Consider the following 19,914-nt stretch of genomic DNA (forward strand, 5'->3'; position numbering starts at 1 on the left):
CTCCCTCCCTTTTTTTCTCTCTCATTTCTCTATTCTCTTCTTTATATATCATCTTTGCTCTCATTTTTCTTCTAACTTTCTCTCTTCATCTCTCTCCTCTTTTACCCTCCTCTCCATCTGTCTCTTAGTTCTCTGCATCTTGTTCTTTTCAGCTATACAGCCGCAAAATAGTTTACTTCTTCTCTAACACCTACCAAAAATTGACTAAAATCTACCGATCTAACGGACGGTCAATTAGTCGATTTGTACAAAAATTAGAAACCCACAAATTTTCGATAGACCAAAGTCGAAGAATCAACATTTGTTGTCAATTTTATGCTAAAATTGATACCGACCGACTAACATATACCATAAATTTCATTTTTCATTTTTGAAAACAAAATTGGATCAAAATTGAATCCACATAAATCAGGCCGCATTGGTTGGATTTGGAATCGATTTTAACAAAGGAAAAACATTACTCTTCAGTTTTTTTTAGTACAATCTGTTGGGTAAGGGATCGAACTCACAACTTATTGATTGGAGATATATGTCAATTACTATTGAGTTATGCTCATTTTGACACATTATTGTTCAGTTTGCACCTAAACTATTTTGGGTTTTGAGAAAATTCCAAACCTTTCACACTCTCTTAACACTATTTTATTTCATAAGAATAAGAATAATACTTCCCTACTTTGCTAACTACCACTTCAGAAACAACAATTATTTTTCTTATAATCACCCCTCAAAATTTGATAGCACTTGTTGTCAAAGGAAAAAAATATATATATATGACGGCATTTATTTTTCTGAAAAATATAAAAAGCATCTTCCTTCTAACTCTCTTCTCTATCTCCTACTTATATATATATATATTAAAAATAATAAAAAAAAAAAAAAGAATGGTGGTCATCAGCACTCAACATCATTCATACATTTCTCTTTTCTACGCATAAAAATTTAATGTAGTCAACTTCAGATATATACCTAACCACAACTGGCTTAGTAGTTTAAGCCCTCTAGTAATCATCCAATTTCCTGACATATGTTTTTATTATTAAAATTGATTGTATATGTTTAATATGTTTTTATTATTAAATATATTAATTTATCAATATAAATTTAGTTCAACTAACCTACCTGTCTCTAACTAAAAAATTATGAGTTCCAATCTCTGATTTTTTAATCAGATATGTAACTTAATGAATAGACTCTTTCAAAAAAATTTAGAGTATAAAAATACATTGCAATATTTGATGGTTGGGAACTCATATTTGTTTCTAAAATTTTAGTTATGGAAAATACTTAGTTCATTGGTTGATTAAATCTTCCATTGAAAAATTCACGACTCATTGTTAAAAATTAAAAATTATATTTTTGTCCCTTTGTCAAACAGAGGCCATACAAAGAAAACGACCAATTTGCTTTGGATGATTTTGAGTTGTGATTTAATTTGGGAACAAAAACAACTAGCGGAGTGCAGGGGGGTGTGGAGTTGTAGCATTCATGAATTCCTCATCAGACTCGAGAGCAGCCATGAAATCTGGTTGAAGACACAGCTCCAGATCTATGCTTCCTCCTCCCTCAGATCCTGGGTAACACGACACTTTCCCGTCGAATTTGTGGGCGTACCCACTTCTAAGCCCCAACGCCTTACCCATTCCAAACACGTTCCCGTACTTGTTGAATCTCGGCGAGCTTCCAAACATAACGCTCAACGGATCGAACAATTGGCCAATTTGGTACACGAACGGAGATTCCACCCACTTGTTCATGTAATCTCTCACGGCATCGTCGCTGTGATTCACCACAGCTTCGTGCAATTTCCACGCCGCCCATCCAAGATTTTTTTCCAACAGTTCCTTCACCTTCGCCACTCCTCTCACCGTTTGAATTGAATTCCCAAAGTAATTTTCCGGTAAGGGTGGCTCCAGTCTGGATCTGTTGTTTATTGCCAATCTGCAGCCGGTGGTCTCATCCGGTGGAAGCCCACGGGCTCGCGTTATGCTTCTCCATACCAGCGCGGATAAGGCTTGGAAGGAGGAGATTTTGTTGGTTCTATACTCTGCGTTTGCTCTGGCTTTGATAATGGCCAGGGATTCTGAAGAAAAATGGAACATTCTTTCCCTCAGTTGGGGCGCTTCGAATCTGGTAATAAACTGATCCGGGTGGATGAATGGGAGTTTGAGAATTGGACCATGGCCCTCGGGGAACCACCGCGGGAGGATCGGTGGCCGTGAGATTGAAATATTGTCATCCTCTGCTTGGAAAATTTCAGACCACATGTTGAAGAAATGCCAAAAAGAAGTTCCGTCGACTATGCAGTGGTTTATGGAACACCCAATGAAGACGCCGTCCAGTAATTCCGTCACCTGAACTGACAGCAACGGCCTGGAATGGCCGTCGTGGTTGAGGGCTCTGTCATGGTCAAAGAAAGATTGGACAATTAACGGAACATCGGTGGGTGAGAGAATGTCGGACATGGTTATGTGGAGACGGGCGTGGATGAATTTGGTTCCGGGGCTGTTGTTGCAGTCCACATAAACGAGGCAAGAGCCTTCGTCTTCGTATTGAATTGTTGCGAGTCGTCCGGCGAGTGGGTAGAAATGAACAAGGGCAATGGACAGAGAGTGTTTGAGCTTTCGGAGAAGAGTGTGGATGAAGTGGGCGCCGGCGCCGCCGTGGGCTGCTGGAGGCTTGGCGTAGAGAAGACCTTTTTGGATGTATTGGACGGAGAGCATGGCAAGATCCCATGGGCTCAGGTAATATGGTTTCTTGGATTCCTGTGGAATGGTGTGAGGTTGGATAAAGCAGTCTGAGATGTAATGAACATTTTGGGGATTGGGATTCATATCGTCGGAATTGTGGGAAAGAAAGTTGGGTTAATAATTCCGGTCGAGTTGGTTATTAGTTTAAATAGAAGGGTAGGTAAGGTTGAGAATTCAACTTTTTTTTGCTGCGTTTTCAACAAATCCCAATTTAAAATGGTTTTATTCGGATCGGAACAGGGTAGGTTAAGAGAATCAAAATTGAAATACCACCGCTACGACGCTACCAACCGCTGATGTTTCACTTTTAAACTTTCAAAGGTCTGATATTCAAACAAAAAAAAAAAGAAGAAAAAAAAGGGTTTCAAAGGTTTGAAACTTGGTGTATGCGTATGTGAGAAGAGTGGAGTCTATTCCTTCCTCGTAGTTACCGAGAAAAAGAGGGGAAGATTTGTTCTTTTGGCACTTGGCAGCACTCTCACAATACCCCGATGCATTGTCATGATGTCCGTCGTTGCATGCTGTGGCCGGATGATTTATGCAACCATACTTATATAATTTTATGAAAATTTGCAGGGGTAGTAAAAATATTTTCTGTATTTCAAAATACTTTAAATATAATATCAGTCTTCTTTGCATCTGTGGAAGAATTTTAAAATTCATTTATTTCTCTCAGGTTGGATGTTAGTTTTCGCAACACAAAACCTTCATCTCTGACATCATATTAAAAATGAAAAAATCACCATCCAACTCAAAAGCTTAAATTGATAAGGTGGGTAAATTTAATCCAATATCTCTCCCCTGATAATTATTTTCTTTTTAATGCTCTCTCTAATCTGTTTTCAACTTCACTCCCTCCCTATTTTTTCTCCCTATTTTCCTCTCTCATTTCTCTATTCTCCCCGCCTTTCTTCTTTCCATTGCACTCCCTCTTCTTTATCATCTTTGGTCTCATTTTTCCTCTAACTTTCTCTCTTCATCTCTCTCCTCTTTTCCCCTCCTCTCCATCTGTCTCTTAGTTCTCTGCATCTTGTTCTTTTCAGCTATCTGGCTGCAAAATAATTTAGTCTCTCTAACATCTACAAGAATCGACTAAAATCGACTGTTCGAATCGAGGGTCAATTAGTTGATTTGTACAAATATTAGAAACCCACAAATTTTCGATACACAAAAGCTGAATGATCAACTTTTGGTATCGATTTTATGCTAAAATTGAAACCACGACCGACATACACCATACATTTCAATTTTCATTTTTTAAAACAAATTTTGATCAAGATGGAATCCACAAAAATCGGACCGTATTGGTTGGATTTGGAACCGGTTTTAAGTTTTAACTATGGAAAAACATTACTCTCAGTTAGCATTTGTTGCATAAAGCATTTTGGGTTTTGAGAAAGTTCCAACCTTTCACACTCTCTAACACTATTTTATTTCATAAGAATAAGAATAACACTTCCTTACTTGCTAACTACCACTTAAAAAATAATACTTGATCAACAATAATTTTTCTTATAATCACTACTCAAAATTTAATAGCACTTCTTGTCAAAGAAAAAAAAAATGACGGCATTTATTTTTCTGGAAAATATAAAAATGCATCTTCCCTTTTACCATCCTCTCTAGCTCCTACTTATCCAAAAAAAAAAATGGTGGTCATCAGCACTCAAATAGAAAACTATGTTATTTGTTTGAAAAAGAATAAATCTCTTATCTTTCTTCATTTACCAATTTCTCTTTTCTACACACAAAAATTTAATGGTAGCCAACTTGAGATATGGCATAGTAGTTTAATCATCCAATTTTTATTGTCATCTGTATATGGTCGCATATCCTCATACAGCCTAGCATTAAAAAACCATTCACACAGACTACAAAAACATCCGACGAGAGAAAATGTTACCTTCCGCAGTACTTGATGATTCCAAAATATTGAAAAGGGAGTCTTTATTTGAAAATGTGAAAGTTGTAAGAATTTTCAGTTTGGTGTTATCAGGAAAACAATAACAACTAATGCAGGGGAGTGTATGAAGTGGTAGCACTCATGGACAATTCCTCATCAGCCTCCAGAGCAGTCATGATATCGAGTGGAAGACACAACTCCAGATCCATGCTTCCTCCTCCTTCAGATCCTGGGTAACAAGATATTGCCCCGTCGAACTTGTGCGCATACCCACTTCGAAGACCCAACGCCCTCCCCATTCCAAACACGTTTCCATACTTGTTGAATTTGGGCGAGCTTCCAATCATTACGCTCAATGGATCGAACAATTGCTCTATTTGGTATATGGAGGGACATTCCAGCCATTTGTTTACAAGATCTCTCACCACATCGTCCGTGTGATTCACCACAGCCTCGTGCAGTCTCCACGCTGCCCACCCAAGATTGTTCTCCAGCAGCTCCTTCACCGTCGCAACTCCTTTTCCAGCTTCAAACGAATTCCCGAAGTAATTTTCGGGTATGGGTGGGTGTAGTCTTGATCGGCTGTTAATTGCAAATATGCAGCCGATGGTCTGGTCCAGTGGAAGGCCGCGGACTCGTGTTATGCTTCTCCACATGAGTGCGGATACGGACTGGAAGGAGGAGATTTTGTTGGTTTTGTACTCTGCGTTTGCTCTGGCTTTGAGTGTGCCCACGGATTCCGGCGAGAAGTGGAACATTCTTTTGCTCAGTTGGGGGGCTTCGAATCTGGTAATAAACTTATCCTGGTGGGTGAATGGAAGTTTGAGGATTGGGCCATGGCCCTCCGGGAACCAGCGCTGGAGTATCGGCGGGCGTGAAATTGAAATCTTATCGCCATCCTCTGCTTGGAAAATTTCGGACCACATGTTGAAGAAATGCCAAAAAGAAGTTCCGTCGACTATGCAGTGGTTTATGGAACACCCAATGAAGACGCCGTCCAGTAATTCCGTCACCTGAACTGACAGCAACGGCCTGGAATGACCGTCGTGGTTGACTGCTCTGTCATGGTCGAAGAAAGATTCGACAACTAACGGAACATCGGCGGGTGAAAGAATGTCAGAAATCGACATGTCGAGACGGGCGTGGATGAATTTGGCTCCGGGGCTGTTGTTGCAGTCCACATAAACGAGGCAAGATCCTTCATCTTCGTATTGAATTGTTGCGAGTCGTCCGGCGAGTGGGTAGAAATGAACAAGAGCAACAGAGAGGGAGTGTTTGAGTTTCCCCAACAGAGCGTCGATGAAGTGGCCGGCGTCAACGGCGGCGGCGGGAGGCTTGGCGTAGAGAAGACCCTTTTGGATGTAATTCATGGAGAGCATGGCAAGATCCCATGGACTGAGGTAATATGGGAGCTTGGATTCTTCTGGAGTGGAGTGGGGTTTGAGAAAGGACTCTGAGATGTATACAACTTTTTGGGGATTGGAATCCATAACGTTGGAATTTTAGGGGAGAGTTTTTGGATATTTTCCGATGATTCGTGCTCAAATGCTTAGTTTAAATAGAAGGGATGTAGATATAACTTTTCAGTGACTCCCCATTTGAAATTGGTTTTCTCGTGGAAAACACGGTTCAGGGGATAAAGCCATCGCTGATTTTTCAACTCTCAAAAGGCTTGAAGCTTCGTGGATATGGGAAGAGCGACTCCATTGCGGCACGGGTGTGACATAGCGAAGATTGTTGTGCTGAATGAAAAATTCACTGCTGACGTTGCAGGGGCCGTATCGTCATCTCCTCTTAGTTTTCAGGCTTTTGCCCCTCTTTCTTCCGAAAAAAAAAGGTCTATTTTATCTACCATTAGAATTAAAATGTTACATCAATCAATATGAATCAAATATGCCAATATGAGCTTCTCAGCCGTAATTCACATTCTCTATCGAGTTCAAATCTTCCCTCCTTTTACTAAGAAAAAAATATATACGAATTAAATATTTTCATATTATTCAAATTGGGTTTCCAACCAACATCCTCCAAATTGTAATGGGATAAAAAAAATGACTACGATAAGTATGAGGTAAAAATTGTATTTCTCATTTTCACGCTTAAAGTTTTTTTTATTTAAATGTTGTCTTATCCTTCCAAAAATATATGTTGCTTTAATTTATAGTTTTGTTAAGTATTTAAGTTTTAACGGTTTAATTTTATTCAATGATGCCTGCAATTTCTTAATGCATATAGATAAAAAGATCAAATTTAATTATAATATTTCAAATCAGAAAAACAGTTATTTAAATTAAAGTTAAAAAACATATCTAAATGAGTAACAAATAAAATCTAATAATAATATTGATTAAATAGGATAAAATAAGTTATCAATAAAAGTAACATATCTGTTAATGAAAATAAAATTACAACTAAAAGAAATATCAAATAAAGTGGAGTCGTTGTAAAAAGATTCAAATGAAAAAAGAAATGAGAGGAAAAAAATAAAAATAAAAAGATAAAAGGTGAAAGTATAAATAATATTAGGGTAGAAATTATGTAATTTAAGAGAGAACGTCGTATGTAATATTTTTTAGCTCTTAAAAATGTTATGGAGTCCAATTTATTTCAATAATAATGCAGATTTGACATGCCATAAAATTAATTGAGGTAGTATAGAGTCAAACCGAGCATAGTTCAAGTGGTTAAAGCACCTATCTCTAATCAAAAGGTTATGAGTTCGAATCCCAACTCCACATGTTGTACTAAAAAAAACTAAATTTGGCCTATTTGGTAATTAAATTTCCCATATATGCTATTAGTCCATGCCAAATGAACTTGTTTAATACACACAAATAGAAATTGAACCCATCCGGAGAGCTTAGCTAAAATTGTCCAAAAAAGATAAAAAAATCTAACGTCCTACTTTTTAAAATAATAATAATAATAAATAAATAAGTTATTGTTTATTTTTAATTAAAAATGAAATAAAATATTATCAGATGGGACATTTATCCCAACAAGTTTTAGAAGCCAAATGGGAAAGTTGTTAAAGTGAGAGTATTCTCCACAACATTTTTGACAAGAGAATGGGCCACTTTGTTGAGCTGACGAGGGACATGCACCATGGAAGAGGTTGCTTGATTTCTGAGCTCCAGAATCCAATGTGTTTCATCCCAAACTGAAGAGAGAATTCATCAAGATGCGCTCACGCTCAACGTTAATAAGTTGGCTGAGGCTTTAGCCAAAGTTACTTTTTTTAATTACATGACGAAGAAGACACATAACCTTCCTCATAAAATAAACAACGCACATTCATTTAAGATACTTTTCTATTCCAAACTAAGGGTAAGGAATTTGGGACAGGAAATGTTTGTCGCTGCATTGGGAAGGATCTTTCAACTTTATCCCGTTGTTAGCTTAGCAGCCTACTTAATTTGAATAGAAATTTGGCTTTGACATTAGTTTTTAATTATAGTAAAGAGAAAAAGAGTATACAAAGGGATTAAAAATGCTGCTTTGTCTTGTGATCTTTTGCTACAATATTTCCAGGTTCAAATCTTTGAAGCTTCGTGGATATTGGAAAACTATTGACTCTCCTGCCGGCGTGCCCAACCCTTCTTATTGGAACATAGAAAAATACTTAGGTGTACCTACTCTGTTGCTACCATCACTGACAATTTGATAATCTCTCTCCAACCTAGGAAAATTTTAATACTTAGTAAAATATAGGCATTGGCCAGTCACCCCATAAACATGTTTGTAAAATATATCTCTAGTTTTGACAATGTCAACACTGATGTAACCGAGATTTTCGTTCTGTTGGAATATTTTGTCGGAGGAAACGTGGAAATCTGTATGGGGCGAAGTTGAAAAGCAAGAGAATTTATTTATTTATATTTTTATTCCAATCATAGCTGATGAAGAAAATCTCTCTATAACAAGATTTAGATGAGTCAATACCACCCAACTGCTGTCTATCATTCTTTATTAAAGCAAACAAAATGCACGATTAGGTTCGAAATCAAATCCTGGTGTTGAAAATTACATAACTTGTTGGTTATTTATTTGTGTAGATGGAGAATCATGATTGATATTGCAAGTTGGGCGAGGAACTAGGAAGAAACAGCATCCATGAACTCCAAATCGGATTCGAGAAAGGCCATATTTTGTGGGAGTAGACAGATTTCTAAATCTACGCTTCCTCCGCCCTCGCGGCCTGGATACGAAGAAACCTTGCCGTCGAATTTGTTCGCATATCCACTCCGCAGCGCCACCGCTTTTCCCATTCCAAACTCATTCCCATATTTATTGAACCTCGGGGAGCTCCCCAGCATGATGCTGTACGGATCAAAAAATCGACTCAATTGAAAAGTAAAGGGAGATTCCAACCACTTGTCTAGTTCCTCTCTTAACTTCTCGTTCGTGTTGTTGATCACTGCTTCGTGCAATTTCCACGCCGCCCAACCCAGCCCTGCTTCAAGCAATTCCCCTGCTTTTGCTTCCGCTCTCAGTCCCGATACTACGTTTCCGAAGTAGTTCGAGGATAAGGCTGGTTCTAACCTTGCTCTGTTGTTAGCCGCCATGTTGCAATTGGTGCTTTGATCCTCCGGCGCGCGACGGGCTCGTGTTATGGATCGCCACACAAGCGCCGACAAGGACTGGAAGGAGGAGATTTCTCCGGTGTTGCACTCTGCGTTGGCTTTCGCTTTCAATTTAGCGATTGATTCTGCTGAGAAGTGGAAAATTCTCTCCCTCAGCAGGGGGGTCTCGAATCTGCTGACGAATTGATCGAGGTGGGTGAAGGGGAGATTGATAATTGGGCCAACCCCATCGGGAAACCACCGGTTCAGAATGGGTGGCCGTGAAATTGAAACATTACCATCATCCGATTCGGACGGTGCTTGAAAGATTTCAGACCACATGTTGAAGAAATTCCAGAAGGAGGTTCCGTCACCCATAACGTGGTTAAAGGAGCAGCCAACGAAGACGCCGTCCAACAATTCGGTTACCTGAATGGATAGCAAAGGCAGAGTATGTCCATCGTGGTTGACAGCTCTGTGATTGTCGAAGAAAGAGTGGACCACTGGAGGCACATCAACTGGGGACAGAACGTCAGAAATTGTGATGTCGATTGCGGCGTGGATGAACTTTGCTCCGGGGCTGTTGACGCAGTCCACATAGATCAAAATGGAAGCTTGATCCTGGTTGTTGACCGTAGCAAGGCGGCCGGTGAGTGGGTAGAAGTGAAACAGAGCAGCGGAGAGGGAGTCTTTGAGGCGGCGGAGAAGATTGACCATAAAAGGGTGTCCGTGGTCATAGGCCGCGGATTCAGAAGGTTTGTGAAAGAGAAGGCCTTTTTGGATATAGTGGACGGAAAGCATGATGAAATCGCAGGGGCCGAGATAATAGGGCTGCTTTGATTCTTGGGGAAGACGTTGTGGTTTGACAAAGCACTCGGAGATTTTTCGGAGCGTCGGATGATGGGAATCCATCCTCCGCAAGTTTCGATTCAATCGGGGAAGACTGAAGACTGAAGAGGAGCTTCTGTTTGCTTAGCCGCCGGCGCTGCGCAGATGGGTTCAAGACCCTTCTTTTCTGGTATCATCACCACACCATCCTCCTTTTATTTCCTGAAGAGTCGGTTGGATGGCGTCAGAAAATTAAAAAAAAAAAAAAAAGGGAATAGCTCTTTTCAATGTCTGAAGTTTGGACAATACGTACAAATAACTTTATATTATATAACTAATTTAATTACATGTCCATTGACCAAAGTCTAAAGTTGGGCGTGCATACCTACACAATCCACACTCACACTTGTTACATTGAATATGTAGCCTATCCACACTCAGGTTTGTTACCATGCATTCCAACACACATGCTCCTATATTAAAAAGGGTAATTGCAGTGGGTAGCAAAAATATTTTATGTATTTCAAAAAATGTCACCAACTTTTCAATATTTCAAATATAGCAAAATATTTGAATTTTTATTTTCGGAATTTTTATTATTTCAATTTTACCCTTAATGATATCTGATGTATATCTATATTTGATATACATCCAACTTATATATGATATACATCTGATGTATATCATACATCAAATCTATATCTGCTATACATTTGATGTAAATTTGTATATGATATACATCTAATCTATATCTAATGTACATTCAATGTAACTCTGATATACTTCCGATATACATTCAATGTACCCTTAATATACAGTATCAGATGTACCATGATATACATGATCAGATATACCACTGATATACATCAAATGTACGTATTATATAATATATATATATATATATATATATATATATATATATATCTCTGATGTACTTCTAATTTATGATATACTAAATATGTTGGCTTTTTTGCCTTAATCTCAAATTAATTAATTTTAATTAATTAATTAATTAATTAATGTTTTGATGATAACAAACTTAATTTTATTTATTGACATTTTTTGTATTTTAAAGTGATGACAGTGTAGAGCTCGTTACAACGATTCCAACGACTGTTAGATCATCCAAATCGGAGCTCAAACAAAAAAATTACGATTAAAACAAATTGGAAAGAAAAATACATGAGAAGATGACGTGGTCAATTCATAAGCTAATAAGTGACAAGCTTCTTTTTAAAAAAAAAAATATATATATATATATATATATTGAAAAAGAAAAGAAAAAGATAAAAAAAACAAAAACAAAAAGTGTTACCTTGTCACTATCACATCTCTTTTATATATATATATATATATATATTATTCTTAATTTATTTTTTAAAATTATCTCAACCCTTCATTTTTAATGATTAAGGTCTAATGGTTAAACTTGATTTTTTTTACCATTTTCTTCCCTCTATTTAAACTAAACTTTTCATTCAAAATTATACAACAATTCTCTTATTCTCAATCTTCCATAACTTTAAAATTTTCATTTTGCTAATCTCTCCAAGTTCTCAATTTTTCTTTCCATCTTATTTGTGAGAGAAATTTTATTGTTGTGAGGATTGAAATTTTTGTGAGCTCAAATTTGTATATTTACTCTATTTGAGAGTTTGTAAGTGTGTGTTTCAAAATCTTCAACTCATTGTAACGATGTGATCCTCACCGTGGAGAGGATCGTCTTTGCTCTTGTGAAGAGCAGTGTACCGGTTTGACTTCTACCGTGGAAAGAGTTAGAATTTTAATTTACAACCCAAGAGGTGCTTGGGAAGTGGAGTAGGACAATTATGCCGAACCACTATAAAAATTCCCGGTGTCAAATTTCTCTAACCCTCTCTCTTATTTATTTTTGCAATTAATCTTAGAATTTGATTGTTTGCTTTAAATTTCTCTTGTTTGCCTTAGAATTTATTTTATCTTACTTTGTTAAAATTGCATATCTATTATTTTTGTTTAAATTGGGCCCATTTATTAAAAAGTTTATATTTTGTTAATTAAACCCTATTCACCCCATCTAGGGTTGCCATACCCCTCCAACAAAATATATTTGCAACTGATCAAATGTTTAATTTTTAGTAGTATATCAGCTGTTTAAATTCTAGTGTATCATTTCAATTTGTTGATTAATATACTAATATTATCAATAATGTTGATTACTATATCACTACTATTTATTCAATATTAATATTAATTAGATACTAAATATAATGGATATCTAACTGTTTAAATTTATAAAGTATATCAAAATTTTAATTTGTCTTTTTGGATGTGCATGGTCCACATAAACCTTTTATATAATAACTTTATATTTCAAATATAAAAAATAAAAAATTTTGCATCATTGTTTTCATCTGAAGAATATATTAGGTATAATAGTATGATATCATCACATATATATATCATAGTTATATTAGTAGATATAATGGTTATATCAGAGGTATATAAGTGGTAAATTTTGTATATTAAGTATATATCAAATATATATCAGTGTTATATTAGTGATAAATCATATAATCATATAAGAAGTTATATCGGTAGATACTATAGTTATAGCAATGGTATATCATTTGTATATCAATGGTGAATTAGAGACATATTAAATATATATCAGATGTATATGTGTGGTAAATCAATGGTTATCATACGTATATCAGTGGTAAGACATGTTAGAAGTTGAGTAGATATCATGGTTATATTAGAATTAAATTAATTGTATATCATTATTATATCAGTGGTTAGAGATATATATCAGTGGTCAGATAAGATATATATCAGATATATTAAATGGTGAATTTGTAATTTTATAATTGGACCTCCATTTTTTCAGGAAAAAAATGCTATATTTGAAAAAATTAAATGTGATTGCTATTTGTTTATTTTACTAAATTTTTTTGCCATATTTGCAAGAGCACCTATTAAAAAACAAGCATCTCTAAAAAATATTTTTAGACTATATTACCCTCCCATTTTTTTATGAATCACAAATATACTATTTATTTTAATAAAATATTACAAATTACACAGATTTCATTCCATTTTCGTAAATATTTTGAATTTTAAATATTCAATTACATACAATAATTGAATTTTCGGGAATGACAACCATTGGAGAAGGCCTCTAACTTGTAAAAGATATTTAGGTTAATCCCTACACATCACCCAACATATGTGCTGCAACTGCCGTTCGGTCCGACGAGCAGGACGTTTTTCTCCTTCTCCTCCTTCTTAAAAATGATAATTGCTTTCAAAGCCGTGGTTTGGTTTCTTCACGCTGCAACAAAGTTGCTTTTCTTTTTTTCTCATTTTCAAATCCTTTTTCTGTTTTACACCAATCATGTTCATAGCTGTCAAACAAAACGTAAGAAAATAATTCCACTTATAAACAATTGTAAGAAGAAAAAACAGTAGAATGTCCATAAATTTCACATTTCACAGCAGATGAGAAACAGTTTCCATGAACTCTGGATCAGACTCTAGAATTGCCATATTCTGCGGGAGCAGGCAGATCTCTAAATCAATGCTTCCTCCTCCCTCGTATCCTGGATACCAATACACGTTCCCGTCGAATTTGTTTGCATACCCACTCCGAACCGCCACCGCTTTTCCCATCCCAAATTCATTCCCATAAACGTTGAATCTCGGCGAGCTCGCCATCACCACGCTGTACGAATCCAAAATCCGATCCAGTTGGTAAGTATAGGGACACCGAACCCACTTGTGAATTTCCTCTCTCAACAATTGGTTCTTGTTGTTCACTACTTTTTCGTGTAGCTTCCACGCCGCCCAGCCCAGCCCTAGTCCAACCAATTCCCCTGCTTTTGCATCCGCTTTCAGAATCGTAACTGCGTTTCCGGAGTAGTTTTCAGACAAGGGAGGTTCCATTCTTGCCCTGTTGTTCGCCGCCATCATGCAGCTGGTGCTTTGATCCTCCCGTGCACGTCGAGCCCGTGTTATGGATCGCCACACAAGCGCGGATAATGACTGGAACGAGGAGATTTGGTTGGTATCGCACTCTGCGTTGGCCTTTGCTTTCAATTTCGCGATTGATTCTGCCGAGAAGTGGAAAATTCTCTCCCTCAGTTGGGGGGCTTCGAATCTGCTGATGAATTGATCCGGGTGGGTGAATGGGAGGTTGATAATTGGACCAATCCCTTCGGGAAACCACCGCTTCAGAATGGGCGGCCGTGAAATTGAAATAATACAATCCCCATCCCCATCAGAGGATGCTTGGAAAATCTCAGACCACATATTGAAGAAATTCCAATTAGAAGTGCCATCGCCAATAGAATGGTTGAAGGAACAGGCAATGAAGACGCCGTCCAGTAATTCGGTTACCTGAATGGAAAGTAAAGGCAGGGCATGGCCGTCGTGGTTGACAGCTCTGTCGAGGTCGAAGAGAGAATGGAGCAGTAAAGGCACGTCGACTGGGGACAGAATGTCAGAAATTGTGATGTGGAGGGCGGCGGCGTGGATGAACTTTGCTCCGGGGCTGTTGGCACAGTCCACATAAATATAAATGGAAGCTTGGTCGTCGTTTTTAACGGTGGCAAAGCGGCCGGAAAGTGGGTAGAAATGGAACAGAGCGGCAGAGAGGGAGTTTTTCAGGCGATGGAGTAGATTAGGCATAAAACCGTCGGCCTGAGAAGGTTTGCGAAAGAGGAGACCTTTTTGGATGTAGTGGAAGGAGAGCATGGAGAGATCCCAAGGGCCCAAATAATAGGGACTCTTTGATTCTTCGGGAAGATCTGGTTTCACAAAACAGTGGGAGATTTCTCGGACTGTAACATCATCGGAATTCATCGCTAAGGTCCGCAAGACGAGGAGCAATTAATTTAGGATTTAGATGATGCTGATGCATTTTGTACTTATCATCCAATTCCACTTCCAGTTCCATTTACAAACACGTTTTTTTTTTCCAGAAAGGACAGCTGTAAACACAAACAAAAGACGTTAAAACTACGTGGGAACAAGCTCCACTTCTTCAAGATACTTGAAGTCATCCAGCTGGGCACAATTAGTCCAAATTGAGCACTCCTAGGTCAATACTTCTGTGTAGACTATGCCATCTCATTGCCCTAATTGGGTCTTTTTTCCTTTTTATGAAGTGGGTTACCTGTTGGAAAAAAAAAGTATAGACTATTTCCATGTGTTTGAGAAAATTACGATGAAACTTAAACCAAAAAAATTATATTTATAGCAATCAGTATCTTAATATTGGTATGAAGCAATATCAGAATCTAGTAGCGTTCTTGTGGGACACAAATCTCCTGTTTTGGCCCATTCTTATAGTTGGATCTAGATGAGTCACTAGGTGCAAAATTTTCTTTATATTTACATTATGAATAGAAAATCTGCCTAACACAAATTGCCATCAAAATTAGCCAACAAACATGACATGAACCAACATCAAACGAACAAGTTTACAATGCAACACGGATCGAACAGCAGTAAGATAAGAAAGTAGGTAAATGTGACACAACGGAAGATTATTGTTATCAATGAAATTTCATATCTAAGTCTGTTTTAAAATTCCATAGTTAAAATGAAAATGTTACATCTATGGACTATGGATAACATAGATGGCTTCCTCGGAAAAGAAAAAAAAAACGGAACAGAGGAAAAAGAAAAAGATAATAGTAAGAAATAGTATCTTAAATATGTTTTAAAATTTTAAGATGTATATTTTTCAATTCAGATCTTATCTTAAAATCTAATTCAAATTGATAGTTTTTTGATCATATGTTTTTAAAAAATTCATGTGTTAGTAAGATAAAATTTATAAAAGTAGCATCTTTTTTCACATATAACCTTGGGCCAATCTATGTAAAAATATATATCACCTACTTAAAAATCCAAATTCTCACTCCTGTGCCAACCTCAACGCTGTGGCGCTCCGTAGCCTCGATGTTTTCCTTTGCAGTATCATATACCACATTCAATGGCCTATTCTATTATTTTGGAACATAATTGTTAAGATCACCTTTCAAAACCGTTTTAAAGATTTAATAAGTTATCTTTCGATGAATAATAGATTTCTTAACCACCATTCCTATACAAATTCATTTAAAGAACACGATAATTTTTTATTTTCAAAATGTTTCAAATGAAAACATGTTGAAGTAAAAATGGATAGGCCATGGTCACTGAGAGATCGTGCGTGATCCATGGTGGAGAGAATTTCGGGTGAGGTTTTGAAATGAAACCATTCCTGATTCAACCTCTAACCTTAGACCTTTAAAATACCTTCACTCATGGCCCAGATGAGATGGGGAAGAGACAGCAGCCATGAACTCGGAATCAGACTCCAAATTAGCCATATTTTGCGGCAACAGGGCGATTTCTAAATCTACGCTTCCTTCTCCCTCACATCCTGGATACGAACTCACCTTCCCATCAAACTTGTTTCCACATCCACTCCGAACTCCCACCGCTTTTCCCATTCCAAATTCATTCTCATATATCTTGAATCTTGGAGAGCTCGTCATCACCACCGTGTAGGGATCAATTCTTTCCTCTAATCGATGAAAAGAGGGAGACTGCAACCATTTTTCAACTTCCTCTCTCAACTTCTCGTACCTGTTGTCCACCACGGCTTCGTGCAATTTCCATGCTCCCCAACCAACTCCTGCTTCAATCAATTCCCCTGCTTTTGCCTCTGCTTTCAGTACTGTCACTACGTTGCCAAAGTAGTCTTCACACAGGGGTGGCTCTAGTCTTCCTCTGTTATTGGCCATCAACTTGCAGTTGGTGCTTTGATCCTCTGGTGCGCAACGAGCTCGGGTTATGGACTTCCACACAAGCGCGCACAATGCCTGAAACGACGAGATCTCCTTGGTGCTACACTCTGCATTGGCTCGTGCTTTCAGTTTCGCTATGGATTCTTTTGAGAAGTGGAACGCTCTCTCCCTAAGTTGTTGGGGTGCTACGAATCTGCTGATAAATTGATCCGGGTGGGTGAAGGGGAGATTGAGGATTGGACCATACCCTTCCGGGAACCACTGCTTCAGAATGGGCGGCCGTGAAATTGGAACGTCATTAAAAATCTCAGACCAGGTACGGAAGAAATTCCAGTGAGAGGTTCCGTCGCCTAAAGAATGGTTGAAGGAGGAACCGAGGAAGATGCCGTCCAACAATTCAGTGACCTGTATGGAGAGTAAAGGCAGGGTATGGGCATCGTAGTTGACGGCTCCGTTGAGGTCAAACAGAGATTGGAGCAGTAAAGGCTCGCCATTTGGGGACAGAATGTCAGAAATTGTAGCGTCGAGAGCAGCGTGGGTGAACTTTGCTCCGGGGCTGTTAACGCAGTCCACATAAATAAAAATGGAAGCTTGAACCTCAATCTGATTGTTGGCCGTACATAATCTGCCGGTAAGTGGGTAGAAATGGAAGAGAGCGGTGGAGAGGGAGTTTTTGAGGCGGTGGAGAAGAGTGAGCATGAAATTGTGTGGGTCGGCGTAGGCCTCAGAGGGTTTGGAAAAGAGAAGACCTTTTTGGATGTAGTGGACGGAAAGCATGGTGAGATCCCAAGGGTTCAAATAGTAAGGCTGCTTCGATTCTTGGGGAAGACACTCTGGTTTGACAAAGCACTCGGAGATTCGCCGGAGCGAAGGATGATGGGAAACCATCGTCGTCGGAATTGGGCAAGGACAAGGACAAGAAAAAACACGGAGAAACTACTTACTCTGTCATCTGAGAGTAAGTGAGCCCTTGCCCAACATAAGAAGAGAGGTAGAGAGACGAGAGAGGGAGAGCTGAAACTGCGAAAGGAAGACATACGGCGACAGAAAACAACATAAGAACGAAAACTCTTGAGGATAAAAAAGAAAAGAGAAGAAAGAAATTAAATAATGATGTGGACATGCGTGGCAGAAAAATTAGAAGGAAAAAAAAGGAGAAAGAAAAGGCCATGCAGGCTTGAAAAACCAGCGGCCACCGTTGGTTTTGAAGCAGCTGCAGTCTGCATTACATTTTCTGCAGAATCCAGTCTGCAATTATTTTAAATAAAATTTTCAAGATCGTTCGAGTCTAAATCAGATTAAAAGGAAAACCGAGTCGATTTTGTATGCAACTGAATTATTTATCAGATCGGCCGACCAACGCGGTCCGATTGATTTTGGTCGTTGGTCGATTTTTCGAAATCTTTTTGCTCACCTGTCGTCGTCCTGATCCAGCATGTCTAATTGAATCTTGGGAAGTGAACAGCCGGCGGCATGAAATTAAACAAGAAAAAGAAAAAGTTTCAATCCGCATGCCCTACGGCGTACCACAAGCCGACCATAAATATCATAATTGCCAGGCCCAATAGAGAGGCCCATTACAGCCCAACAGAGCTAATCTAATGTCCAAAATGGTGAATCTTTTTTGTTTGGAGAAAAAGTGAGAGATGGGAAAGGGACTTTTTGGAAGGGAAGGTAGGAGACACGAAAAAGAAAGTTTATCAGCATAAGAATCGCGTCTGAAGGGCGTGAAATTAGTAAAATCGTATCTACCGCGTGCGATTTTTGAGCGGGATTTGGCGCGGTTTATTTAACTTCTGCAGTTTATCGCCCTGCTTTTATAATTAGATTCAAGACTATTCTAGTATTTTTTTTTTTCAACTACCTTATTATCCAGTTGTCAACTCTACATAAACCAAGAGTGTTTAATACTTGGTAATTTCGAGCGAAATATATAAGACACGGATCAAGATCTAATGCGGTGGCCAATTATTGGTTTCACATATGATTGCTAAAGATCCTGTTTGATAAATGATACCTATCATATTATTCATTTTTAAATTTAAAGATATTACTATGTATATTTATGTGTCTCTATATATATATATAAATTTTATGTTACGTTGTTATTATCTTTTTTAAAACCTTCCAAAATCTATTCAAATTTTAAAAATAAAAAAATAATTATTACAAATTTATATTTAATATATTTTTTTAGAAAGTTAGAAATATAACATATAAATGAGGAGAAATAACACATATTTTCTAGAGAACAAATATTTATAAACAAAATCGTTTAAATGATTGTTCTGGAGTGTAATAATCCTTAATTTTCAAACCACATTTCAATGTAAGAGATGTGATAAAAGGACATTCTAAGTAGAAGTTATTGTCAGTTGTGGCTGTACTTAACCTACATATACGAAAGATGGTTGCTATAATACCAAATCCAAAGAGATGGAGAATCAAATAATAAAACATGAATAGTAAATTTACATATATTAAAAAATATGTGATGAACTTATTTGAAATTTCCGATTATATTTTCTTAGTTAGTCATTGATTTAAAACAAAAATTCCAACTAAACCTAAAGTTCAACAATATTTTTTACTCGCCAACTTGAACTTAGCTCAGCAGTAATTGTCATATATCTCTGACCAATAGGTCTCGAATCTCCACCCCACTTGTTGTACTAAAAAAATTACTCAAAATGACAAAAGCAAAATGTATATTTAAAATCAAATAATCAAACTTTATAAAAAATGATTAATTTAAAAATGTAAGGAATTTAACATAACATACCAAATTTCTTATCGTTCATTTGCGATACCTGAATTTTCTTCTTCTTTCTTTTCATACGCTATAGAGTGGTGTCGGCCACGCGTCTTCGTCTTCTTGATTCACGCTGGATGAAGGTCATCGTTAGAGTCAAGGTGGGGTCCATATTGAGACGAGGGGCACATGCCCTCTTACATTATTAAAAATGTCTAATCAAATTTTATCACCGAACATTTTTTAATAAATTTTAATTCGTAAATGTCATAACTTTTATCACTTTATTTGAGAGAAAAATCCACAAAACTCATTAATTCAATCAAAATCAAAATTCTTA

At 37.4% G+C, this 19,914-nt stretch overlaps 5 protein-coding genes across 5 annotated transcripts; all 5 read right to left on the minus strand.

Moving 5' to 3' along the window:
• Positions 1 to 1,334: 1,334 nt before the first annotated feature.
• LOC148208006 (putative acetyltransferase At3g50280) lies at positions 1,335 to 3,395 on the minus strand. The gene has a single exon (XM_088119960.1). It carries the CDS (start codon positions 2,832 to 2,834, stop codon positions 1,452 to 1,454), a length of 1,383 nt encoding a protein of 460 aa, XP_087976086.1. The 5' UTR covers positions 2,835 to 3,395; the 3' UTR covers positions 1,335 to 1,451.
• Positions 3,396 to 4,680: 1,285 nt separating this feature from the next.
• LOC111014384 (putative acetyltransferase At3g50280) lies at positions 4,681 to 6,318 on the minus strand. Its single transcript, XM_022289129.2, has one exon. It carries the CDS (start codon positions 6,141 to 6,143, stop codon positions 4,761 to 4,763), a length of 1,383 nt encoding a protein of 460 aa, XP_022144821.1. The 5' UTR covers positions 6,144 to 6,318; the 3' UTR covers positions 4,681 to 4,760.
• Positions 6,319 to 8,584: 2,266 nt separating this feature from the next.
• Positions 8,585 to 10,391, minus strand: LOC111018826 (putative acetyltransferase At3g50280). The gene has a single exon (XM_022295104.2). It carries the CDS (start codon positions 10,125 to 10,127, stop codon positions 8,748 to 8,750), a length of 1,380 nt encoding a protein of 459 aa, XP_022150796.1. The 5' UTR covers positions 10,128 to 10,391; the 3' UTR covers positions 8,585 to 8,747.
• A 2,662-nt stretch (positions 10,392 to 13,053) lies between these two features.
• LOC148208007 (putative acetyltransferase At3g50280) lies at positions 13,054 to 15,704 on the minus strand. The gene has a single exon (XM_088119973.1). It carries the CDS (start codon positions 14,883 to 14,885, stop codon positions 13,515 to 13,517), a length of 1,371 nt encoding a protein of 456 aa, XP_087976099.1. The 5' UTR covers positions 14,886 to 15,704; the 3' UTR covers positions 13,054 to 13,514.
• Positions 15,705 to 16,147: 443 nt separating this feature from the next.
• On the minus strand, positions 16,148 to 18,090 carry LOC111007465 (putative acetyltransferase At3g50280). Its single transcript, XM_022279845.2, has one exon. The coding sequence runs from the start codon at positions 17,708 to 17,710 to the stop codon at positions 16,331 to 16,333; it is 1,380 nt and encodes a 459-aa protein (XP_022135537.2). The 5' UTR covers positions 17,711 to 18,090; the 3' UTR covers positions 16,148 to 16,330.
• Between the last annotated feature and the right edge of the window lie 1,824 nt (positions 18,091 to 19,914).

Source organism: Momordica charantia (assembly GCF_013281855.1).
Source record: "Momordica charantia cultivar OHB3-1 chromosome 11 unlocalized genomic scaffold, Mcharantia_2.0 BLBB01000011.1, whole genome shotgun sequence".
Lineage (NCBI taxonomy): Eukaryota > Viridiplantae > Streptophyta > Magnoliopsida > Cucurbitales > Cucurbitaceae > Momordica > Momordica charantia.

What these genes read in the sequence shown, in the direction of transcription:
- LOC148208006 (XM_088119960.1), bottom strand. Translation starts at nt 2,834, where the DNA reads ATGAATCCCAATCCCCAAAATGTTCATTACATCTCAGACTGCTTTATC.
- LOC111014384 (XM_022289129.2), bottom strand. Translation starts at nt 6,143, where the DNA reads ATGGATTCCAATCCCCAAAAAGTTGTATACATCTCAGAGTCCTTTCTC.
- LOC111018826 (XM_022295104.2), bottom strand. Translation starts at nt 10,127, where the DNA reads ATGGATTCCCATCATCCGACGCTCCGAAAAATCTCCGAGTGCTTTGTC.
- LOC148208007 (XM_088119973.1), bottom strand. Translation starts at nt 14,885, where the DNA reads ATGAATTCCGATGATGTTACAGTCCGAGAAATCTCCCACTGTTTTGTG.
- LOC111007465 (XM_022279845.2), bottom strand. Translation starts at nt 17,710, where the DNA reads ATGGTTTCCCATCATCCTTCGCTCCGGCGAATCTCCGAGTGCTTTGTC.